At 35.0% G+C, this 12,192-nt stretch overlaps 1 protein-coding gene across 8 annotated transcripts in view; it reads right to left on the bottom strand.

The window, feature by feature from the left end:
• Positions 1–752: 752 nt before the first annotated feature.
• Positions 753–12,192, bottom strand: part of LOC106869622 (solute carrier family 60 member 1) — a 78,366-nt gene continuing 66,926 nt past the window's right edge. For all 8 annotated transcript variants that reach the window (XM_089349465.1, XM_089349463.1, XM_089349466.1 and 5 more), the window contains 3 exons: positions 9,167–9,274; positions 8,782–9,067; positions 753–4,710 (listed from right to left, as the gene is read on the bottom strand). In XM_089349465.1, the coding sequence (XP_089205591.1) occupies positions 3,749–4,710; positions 8,782–9,067; positions 9,167–9,232 (1,314 nt within the window). In that variant the 5' untranslated portion in view covers positions 9,233–9,274 and the 3' untranslated portion in view covers positions 753–3,748. The remainder of the gene's footprint in view (positions 4,711–8,781; positions 9,068–9,166; positions 9,275–12,192) is intronic.

Below are 12,192 nucleotides of genomic sequence, written 5' to 3'. Positions count from 1 at the left end.
CCACATGCTTTTGGGTTCAGTCCCATTGTGTGGGAGTGTCTTCTACTATAGCTCCAGACTGATCAAAGCCTTGTGAGTTGATTTGCTATTGGTGTTCCATTCAAGGTAATGTTGTGCTTTCGGTCATTTATCCCCGATTGAAACTGAGTAACCAGGCTTATAACTTATAGGGCTCAAGAAAAATATATTAAAAAATTATAGAGGTAGTAAGGTAGATAGACACAGGCTTGAGACATTTATTGACATGGAGCACAAAATACAAATTATATAATGAAAAAACATTATGTAATGTCTTGTTTTGACAGCTGTTTCAAGAGACTAATCTTACATAACTATATTGATAGGTGATATTGTTTGTTGTTACCATATGATATGTGCATGTTGTCACAGGTATCCAACCAGTGACAAGTCCAGATGAAATTGTTCAGTAAATTTGGCCTCCCTTTTCAAGAGTAGAGTGAGATATGACAAACTTGTGAAAAAGCCACTACAAGGCCACTTGGTCCTTTTAGAAGTAGCAAACCACCACCATCATTATCTTAAAAAAGGGAACAGTTATATTGAGTGATGTGGTCTTTCAAAGATACAATGCCCCACTGGGAATCGAACCCAGGAGCTTCTGATTGTGAACTGACTACTCTAACCATTAAACCACACACCTTCACTCTCCAACAAACTAGATACTGTGGTGAACAGCATCTTGTGGGGAGGGGCAGAATATGAGACATAAAAAAAGAGTGGAAAAAAAGAGATGAGAGAAATAAACAAATTTATTGCAGTAAAAACAAAACAAAACATAAGAAAAATTTAATAATGAATGTGTAATTATGTCAACTTAATAAGAATATAATACAATTTCATATATTAGAATATGATAAAACTTAATATACAACAATATGATACAACTTAATATATTTAAATGTTGTTCTATATTTTAGAGATGAGGAATTCTGTACATTATTTACATTGGATGGATATGTGTCCTCATCTTGTTTGTTGTTACCACAACATTGAAAAATTGGGTAAAGCTGACCATGTGTGGAAAAGCAGAGACCACCTTCACCTATGGGATGAAGTTAAAATAATAGACAGAGAACACCACTGGAAAATACGAAGACTAAAAGAGGCAGCACATATGGTAGGACACAATAACCTCTTAAGCAGAGTGAGTGCAGATATGAATAGCATATGGGAACCGGTATTAAGAAAGGATAGGAAAATATTAGATTTATAAGCTCTAAAATTCACTCTATAATTGCCCACAGGCATATAGCATAATGGTTACGAGCACGGGCTACTAACCCCAAGATTGCGAGTTCAATTCCAGGCAGTGCCTTGAATAAATAATAATAATAATATCGGCAAAAATACCTTAGGAATGAGAACCCAAGGTAGGGTTCAAAATTCTACCAGGAGATGAAGCTGGAGAGTAAATCACCTGAAACATTGTGGTAACAAGATGAAGACACATATCCGTCCAATGTAAATAATGTATATTAGAATGTGATATCAACTTGGAATGAACAACATTGTTTGAGAATTATCATTTCTGAGCCTTTTCTTTAAATCCAGGTCAGTACTGAGCAAGCAAACTTATAACCAAAAGCATTCTGTGGCCATCTAGGTTTTTGCCTTTATTTTTTTAATTCTCAGACCTATATAATCCAATGTGTTCTTCCTTTTTAAGACAGTAAAGGTTGATTTCAAAGAGATTTTGGCTTCTATTTCTAACATGTCAAGCAGCCCCACAGAAGCTGCTTGAATATGAGTTAATAGAATCCAGAAGATTGTAAAATATTACCAAAAGCATTTTATGGTTCCTCAACAGGCCAGGTTGAGTAATCTTCAATTAACACCACAGAGGAATATAGTTACAGGCCTGACCATGGGATTAGGACACCTGCCCCACCCAACCACATTGTTTTAGGTTCAGTCCCACTGTGTGGCACCTTAGCTAAGTATCTTCTACTATAGCCCAAGGCCAACAAAAGCCTTGTGAGTGGATTTGGCAGATGGAAACTGAAAGTAGCCCACTGTGTGTGTGTATGTGTGAGTGTGTGTGTGTGTGTGTGTGTTATTGTGTCCTTGTCTTGACATAGCGTGATAATTATAAACAAGTGTTACTGTTACACAAGCAGTGTCCATTGCTTGCAATATTACATGGAAAACACGTTTGGCCCTGGGGGTGATGTTACCTTGGGAAACAGGTGAGGGTTGCTGACAAAAAGGGCATGAGGGCACTGAAAATCTGCCTCGATAAATCCCATCTGACCCATGCAAACATGGAAAAGTGGACGTTAAAATAAAGATGATGATGATGATGACAACGATGACGACAACGACGATAACAATGATTATGAGAATGATGATGATCATGATGGTGATGATGGCAATAACAGTGAATGACTGAAATAGCCAGGAATTTTTTCCCTTCTGTATTTTTTTTTTTCTGTTTTCATTTATAACAAGTTTTCTCAAATTATGTATGCAGATTATATAAACCAAAGGCTTTTTTTTTTCCTGTATTGCTTAGAAAGGGAAGATCTGTACGTATAGCCTTCTCACAGAGCCTCTGAGTCCGGCAGGAGGGAAGGCGTCTTCAAACTAGAAATTTAATCTGTTGCTTATAACAGTATACACCAGTGTTTCTCAGCCTTTTTAATATCAAGCCCGATCCCAAACCTGGATTTTTTTAGGGGGCCACACCAAAAAATGTAAAACACAACTCAAAGAAAAAATTATGATATTTATCAAGGGAAGACTGTCGAGGGGCACATGGGGCCCAGGGATCCATGGTCGAGAAACACTGATATAGACTCTGCTAAAGATACTTAAGGATCACATGAGGGTTTTAACCCTTTTGATTCCAACCTGTCTGAAACCATTCTTGATACTTTGTCTGATGCAATCTTCTCATTTGTTTTAAAGTAATCTAAATGGATATCTTACACCCAAATTTTATGTTAATTTATATTCCAAGCACCAGCTTGCTAATCATCATCAATCATCATCAATGATGATGATGATGATTATGACAAGGTTTTTTCATTAAATTCTTCGTTATTTTCAAAATGAATTGTAATAAATACAGCATATTCCAACAGAAATATGGTAACGAAAAGGTTAACATTGAAGAAATTTCTAAATGAATGAATATGCAAAGTACTTTCATTTTTTCAGTTGTTGTTCTGTTTTGTTCCCTACACCTGTTCCAATTGGAGCCATTTGTGGCCCCTCTCAAAATACTCTTATCGATAACTCTATCAATGACTAGACTGCAAATAAAATACAATTTCTTCATATATATATATACATATATATACATATATATATAGAATGATTCCACCTAGGCATATTGATATTAGTGATCTGTTGTTAGAACTCAATATATTTAGGCTTTAGGGTAAAACGTTAGGGTAAAATGAGTAGAGAGTGTAATATTACTTAATGAATGACAAAAGAGTAGGAGTTATGTAATTCTTTTCATTAGCTTATAGCTGTTTCTGCTATAAGAAGCAGTGCTCTGTGGAAGCTATGAAATGCTGCACAAGCACTCAGTTCTAAGTGTATTGCTACTTGTAGTAGAAACATTGGTAAGCTAATGAAAATGATTACATAACTCCCATTCCTTCGTCATTCATTAATATATACATATATATAGATATATATATGTGTGTGTATATGTATATATATATATATATATATAACCATTTCAGGACATTTGGAGATGAAAAAAATGTAATTGGTTTCAAATTAAATAATTTTTTCTATAATAATTATTTAAGAATCCCATCATGGTAAACATAGCAAATTCTAAACAACAATTCCCCAGCATTAAATAAATGAGGCTGGAAGGCCCTAACGAATGGAAGAATATACCAGCAATGAATGGAATTGTCATTTCTCCAATTCCACTTGCTACAAGTGCAGTTGTTAGGATAACAGCATCGATTGTCAGGAAGCCACCAGCCCATGAAATGACAGATGGCAGAAAGGAAGACTGGAAAAGACCAAACCCACTTGTACCTATCCAGAGTAAAGCTTCATTTGGTATGTAAATTTGTACGACCAACAGCGATACAAACACGAACAACCCACCAAAATTGAGTGTTAAGAGAATTCCAATATCAAAGATTTTTGAAAAGACAGTAGTGAGAATTCGGCCCATTAAAAACGAACCCCACATTACAGATGTCATAAATGCTAAGTCAGCCTTTGTGAAGTTTCTGCTTGTTGAAAGTCCATAAGCTGTCAAGAGATTGCTATAAGCAATTGTAATGCCAAAAATTGGAATATGAAACAAAAAAAGTAATACCAACATTTTCGTCTTTCTAACCAAAGGGTATTTTTGTCCCAATATCTTTCCTGTCATGTCTTCGTAGTCATTCTGGTTTGATTGTGAATGACATCCACTACGAATGTAATAATAAAAAAAAGCAATTATTGGTGGAGAAGTAATGATGGCAGCAATTAAATAAGCATATTGTATGTTGGTTGGATCATCTTTTGTGATGTTGTTATGTGGGTGTGGATTGATGTAAGACATGTTTCGTAGTTGGGTGTCTTCAGAGAACATGTGAAGTTTATGGCTTTGGAATGGTAAGACAATGAATGGAATGACAAAAGCAGTAAAAGAAGCAACAACTGTAATGAGTTGCATCTCCCAATTCTGTTTGGTTGGAAACAGCCAGTTGCAGGTGATCAGGCAACCTGAAAATAAAAAGGAGATACAGAATGGAAACAGTCCTTTTTTTTTAATTTTTATTTTTCTTATAGCAAAAGGCTACACACACACACACACAAGTGTATATAAAAATATATATATATATATATATATATAAATATATATATGACAAGTATATATGTATATATATATTTATTTATTTATTTATGGGTTTCAGCCAAGTGGCTGCGGTCATGCTGGCGCACCACCGTGATATATATATATATATATATATATATATATATATATATATATATATAAATTTCCGGATTATTCACACAAGGATTACTTTGCACGGATTTCTACACGGATATTTACCACTGGAATGAAACTACACTTCAAGTACTGTTCTCTCTTTTTTCAGTACATCACACTCTTTACCACTTCATACTAAAAATATCCGCCTATGGATATAATACTAGATTACTTTATTTTTTCTGTCTCCGATGAAGGGAAGTACTGGATCTTCCCAGAAACAGCTGTAAGACTCTATCCATAAAATACTTCTTCAACCTTACCTTTGCTCTCTTTATCTTTTTGTTTTTATATATTTACATATACACATGCTAATACACGACTTATAATACCCAACCCTGTTCATACAACGACTGGGGCAAACTAATCGGTACACAGCACTTACTTGGTATTACCTGTATCCTCCTGGGTCTGGTTAAATCCAATACCCTCCTCAACCTTATATATATATATATATATATATATATATATATCCAGAGAGAGGGGGGAGAGGGAAAGAGAACAAATTGTAGAGTGGACTGTAGGTATTTGACACTTATTTCTAGCATTGGCACTGGTAGCCCTTAACTGTAATTATATCTTTATAATTATATACATGAAATATATATATATATATATATATATATATATATATATATATGGTGAAGGTGCATGGCTCAGTGGTTAGAGTGTTGAGCTCACAATCATGAAGTAGTGAGTTTGATTCCCAGACCGCCAATTGTGTTGTGTTCTTGAGCAAGTCACTTTATTTCATGTTGCACCAGTTCACTCAGCTGTAGAAATGAGTTGTGACATCACTGGTGCCAAGCTGTATCATCTCCTTTGCCTTCCCCTTGGATAACACTGGGGGCGTGGAGGGGAGGCTGGTATGCAGGAGCAACTGCTGGTCTTACATAAAGAACTTTGCCTGGACTTGTACCTCAGAGGGTAACTTCCTAGGTGCAATCCCATGGTCACTCATGACTGAAGGGGCTCTTTACCCTTTACATATATATATATATATATATATATATATAAGAATTTAAAGATTGGAGAAAACGCATGTTATAATTGCATACTTTATTCCTACATATGTTTCAAAAGATTACAACCTGTGTGATCCATAGGGATCTTTGATATTAAAATTGTAACCTTCTCATCAGGGAAAGCATGGGAATCATCTTAAACGTAAGACATTATGACCGATTATGAAAACAGTAGATGGATAAGGTTATGACTTGATTCATTTGAAAAAAACCGTTAGAGAATTGGACGCTGCCGGATAGTGGGTTGGACAACGCATACCAATCAATGTGTAAGAGCGTACATGCATACATAAATACACATACACAAACACACACATATACATGCATACTGATACACACACACATATACATATATATATGTATATACACATACATACACATGTGCACCCGTATATACATATATATACATATATACACACACACACACACATATATATATACACATCCATATAAATACACACACTCATACGTCCACATTTATACATATGCACGTACGTAATCACGCATATACAAATATACACATGTGTGTGTGTCCCCATATACACATATGTATCCATCTACATATACACACATGTATAAATAGAAATATATTCATGCACATACACATAGCTATACCTCTACGCCTATTACCTAATCAAATAAACAGATTCGCATATACATATACATACATGTATACATACGCAAACACACGCATGCACATACATACATACATACAAATACATATACATATATACATATATACATATATATACATATATATGTGTGTATATATAAAAGAAAAATAACTCAAGTGTTTTATATATACATACACACACCCATATACATACATCCACATATCCATATATGTGTGTGTGTGCATGCATACATATACATATACACACACATACATATATATATTTTTTGTACACACACACACACATACACATATATACACATACACGCATACATACATAAATACATACACACACATACATATAGAAATATGCACTTACATACAGAACCTAATAACGTATATATATATGGTTTTATACAAATACATACACAATTATACATGCTTACATATACGTAGATTTGTACACATATACACACACACACACACACACACACACACATATATATATATATATATATATATATATATATATATATACTTACAAACATACATACACCCCCCCACACAGGTATACATGTATACATACATACACACAGATACACTCATCCACACACCTATATACCCATATACATACATATATATATATATATACATACACATACACATACATACATATATATATATATACATATATATATATATACATATATATATATATTTATATATATATATATATACACATACACACAAATACATGTACATACACACACACATACACATGCACACATACACACACATAGATACATACACAGACACATACATATGTATACATATATATACATATATATATATATATATATGTGTGTGTGTGTGTGTGTGTGTGTGTGTGTGTGTGTGTATACACATGCATACACATGTGGACACGCACACTCACATAAACTTGTATACGCAATCATATACACACATTTATATTTACACATACATAAACATCTAAACGTTTACTTATATTTAAAAAAATAAATAAATAAAGATAAAAAATACATCTACACAAATATGCTCCCATACTTATTCACAAGTACATTCATATTTGAATATATAAACAAACCTATGTTTTAATAAATACATTTTTACACAAAAATGTCCATACATCCAAAAAATCATACGTAAATGCATATTTATATATTTTTAAAAAATAATATTGATAAGAGTCAGAACAAGGGTAAGAGTGAAAATATAAATGATAATGCGTATATGTACACAGAAAAATCAGTTAAAACACTTCTATTTTATGTAAAACCCTAAATATGTATACACAGACACACATACACACACACACACACACACACACACACATATATATATATATATATATATATATATATATATATATACACATTATCTCTCGCAGATACACGCGTATATATAAAAAAAACACCCATACCGGTATGTTCATACGTACATAAATTTAGTATGTTATGGTTGTTACAATGGTTTATCAAGATTTAAAATATACTCTAATTAAGGTTAATAAATTACGAAAGTATAGATAAATACTTAGAATCGTAAGTAATTTTAATCTTCTAACCTTTGAGGGAAAAAGTAATGTGTTTTATTAGAACTATTTTAAGTATTTACTTATTACGGGTAAATATGATAGCGTTTTATAAAAACCTTTATTATTATTTGAATGTAGAGTGAGGATATATAAACTGACCGAATTGATTTAAATAAATTAAATTGAATTTGATTGATTTTATACTATAAGCAATGAATTGAAACAATTGTAGGTCTTGTCAATGTATTAATAATTTTTTATTAATCTTATCTCCATCTTCTCTCTTGGTTTCTATATATATATATATATATATATATATATATATATATATATATATATATATATATATATATATATATATATACACATGTGTGTGTGTGTGTGTGTGTGTGTGTGTGTGTGTGTGTGTGTGTGTGTGTGTGTGTGTGTGTGTGTGTGTATTGTCCTACCCATGCCAGCATGGAAGGTAGGCATTAAACAATGATGATGATATATTTGTTGTCTTTTTTACATTGTTATAAAGCTAGAAAACTTTAAACAAATATCATCATCATCATCAAAACGTAAAAGAATGACAAAATGATAAAGAATGGCTGATAAAAATACTAACCTACATCAACCAAGCCTTTGGTAAGTCCTTGAATAAAGAATAAAGTTGCCATTAGGGGTAAATTACGAGAGAGTGGAATGAAGATAAAAGTGGCTGATCCAAGGAGCATGGATACAGCCAGGATTAGATCCATGTTTATCTTTGATGACAACCAACCAACTAAAAGACATCCTAAAATGAATCCAATCCCAGAAATAATAAACAACCAATTCATTTGGTACAACTCTGCCTGGATTAGGGAGCCAAGGTCAAGCAGGCTTGGTCCTAAAATTCCATTGTCAATACCCTGAAAAAAGAAAATAATGAGGTGGATTAGAATGTTTCCTTTCATTGAATAATGGTAAAACATTATTGTGGAAAGAATGGAACAGCTTTGACAACTTACCACAATGCCAAATGACCAAGCCAGCCACAAGAGCTTGCACTTTTTTGACTCGTAATATTCGCCCATGGTGCCAGAGAAAGTTCTTTGGTTTACTTAATTTTAACTGCCCTACAAATGAATAGAATACAAAATATTAAGAAATGATTTTACATTTAGTTGTTAGAGAAGAGGTAAAATGGCAGAGTTGGTAAAACACTGATCTCTAAACTCATGAGTCTTCAGTTCAAATCCACTATTGGTATTTCATTGTATTTGGAATGAGCAGAATAATTCAAAATTAGAATAAGAATATATAGGAAGGTTACCTGCAAGAAACTTCTGATATATATATATATCCCACACACCTATTCCCTCTCTCCAACCATCTCTCCGTCTCCTCTACACTCTAGCAACCTCTACCCACCTATTCTTCCCTGTTCCTCTGTCCCCACTCACTTCTATTCACCACCTACTTTGAGGCTCCACCCTGGTCACTCATACCCTCTCTTTTGTAATGTGAGTAACCATGTGGATCCTCTACAGCAAGAAACCTGTTCTGTTCTGGCTCTTTTTCTCACATGCTAATCCTTCATCTCTTAGCATTAAGAAAAGCTCCATCTCTATTGTAGCCCCACTCAGGCAAGCAGACTGACATTCTCCTTGATCAGAAAGCTAGTCCATCACAAGGATATGCATTTACAGCTGAGTGGACTTTATATATATGTATATATATAGAGAGAGACCACAAGTGTACGTACGCTGCTATATGTATATATAAAAAAGAATACAAAAAATGGAACAAGAACACTACAGGTGACAACAAAACATCCAGACAGTTAGACGATACAAAAAGGGACAAGAAAAAACAAGGATGGGTCATTTGGAGTTTTCTATTTTCAGACAAGTTCCGGGTCTTCTCAGCAGTTTCAGCTGGTTATACTCGAGATTGCTCCAATCTGGCCAACCCCAAGGAAAAACTAAGCTAAGATCATTAGACTCCTTGGAAGAAAGCAACAAATGTATATGAAAACAAGGACAGAAAAAAAAAAACGGAGAAATGGTACACAAATACAAATAACAGGACATTAACAACAGGTGTCTTTCGATTAAGGATGAATTAAATTAAGCTGGCATGTGTGGAAGTGAAGCCTTATGGCAGGAATATAAGAGATGACAGGCATGGGAGGGAATATAGATGTTGCCAACATCTATATTCCTTCCTATGTCTAACACCAACCACTTTACAGTGTGGACTGGATGCTTTTTAAGTGACACCTGCACTGACAGGTCCACCAAGTAACTTTGGAAAACAAGGAATCTTTGAGAGGGGAGAGGGTGATATCATCATCATCATCATCATCATCGTTTAACGTCCGCTTTCGATGCTAGCATGGGTTGGACGATTTGACTGAGGACTGGTGAACCAGATGGCTACACCAGGCTCCAATCTGATTTGGCAGAGTTTCTACAGCTGGATGCCCTTCCTAATGCCAACCACTCCGAGAGTGTTGTGGGTGCTTTTACATGCCACCAGCACAAAGGCCAGTCAGGAGGTACTGGCAACGGCCATGCTCAAAATGGTGTATTTTACGTGCCACCTGCACAAGAGCCAGTCCAGCGGCACTGGCAACAATCTCACTCGAAAGTCTTTACACGTGCCAGAAAGGCGACGCTGGGCACAGGTGCCATCACGATTTTGCTTTCGCTTACCCCAACAGGTCTTCGCAAGCCGAGTTTCGTGTCTAATGAAGGAGACGACGTTGGCATGGGTGCCAGTCCACACACACACACACATATACAAACACACAATAGGCAGGCTTCTTTCAGTTTCTGTCTACCAAATCCACTCACAAGACTTAGATCAACCTGACGCTATAGAAAAAGAGACTTGCCCAAGATGTCACACAGTGGAACTGAACCTGAAACCATGTAGTTGGGAAGCAAGCTTCTTACCACACAGCTACACCTGTGCCTATATAGTACACTTAATGTCCACTTTCCCATGTTCACATGGGTCAGGTGGAGTTTGAGGTAGATTTTCTATAACCAGGTGCCTTTCCTGTCACCAACCCTCACCTGCTTCTCCATGCCAGAACCAGTAATTTCATATTTCCCCACGCCAGACCTGCTTTTCATGGAAGATTGGAAATGAATGACATTGTCCAGTGATGGTCATTTACAACCATCAAGTGATATCAGGACCAGGGCACACAAATATACGCACACATGCGTGCACACACACACACACAAACACACGACAGGCTTCTTTCAGTTTCTGTAAACCAAATCCACTCACAAGGCTTTAGCTGCCCCAAGGCTATAGAAAACACTTGCTTAAAGTGCTGTGAAGTGAGGTTGAACCAAAAACTACATGTTTGTGAAGCAAGTTTGTTAACCACCCAGCCATTCTTTGTTGATCCTAACTTAGAGAATAAAATATTAATGTCTTGTACAGATTTCATATTTAATAATCGTTGAATAACAATTAATGAACAGGTGAATGTGACTGAACATATTAATGTATCCATAACAGAAAGTATCCATCATATATTTCTCATGAAATTTCCCACAATTTATCCATTTAGTCTCCTCAACAAGCAGCATTCTTATAAGCCATATTTCTTACACCAATGGAAGTTATTAATAATTATTTTATCAATCAATCATACTCACAGCAGACTTCTCTGCTGGTCTCCCAGGAATGACCTGGACTTCTGGTTGTTAGTTTAACAATTCAGTCATTAACTTTTGAGAATTGCTGGTTTAGCATTTTTCTTTCCTGAGGTATTCAGTTAGTAAAACGATGTGGTCATGTGGCAAGAAGCTTGTTTCCTAACCATATGGTTCCATGCTCAGTCTCATTGCATGGCCCCTTGGGCAAGTATCTTCTCTTATAATCCTCAGGCTGACCAAAGTCTAGTGAGGAGATTTGATAGATGGAAACTAAAAGAAGTCCATCATGTGTGTGTGTGTATCTTTGTGACTATGTTTGTTCACCACCACTGTGTAACAACTGGCATTGGTGTGTTTACATCCTTGTACCTTAG

This window comes from Octopus bimaculoides, chromosome 3 (assembly GCF_046866305.1).
Source record: "Octopus bimaculoides isolate indiv1 chromosome 3, ASM4686630v1, whole genome shotgun sequence".
Taxonomy (NCBI): domain Eukaryota; kingdom Metazoa; phylum Mollusca; class Cephalopoda; order Octopoda; family Octopodidae; genus Octopus; species Octopus bimaculoides.
The sequence above is the reverse complement of the archived record's forward strand: the minus strand, read 5'-3'. Positions and strand labels throughout refer to the sequence as shown.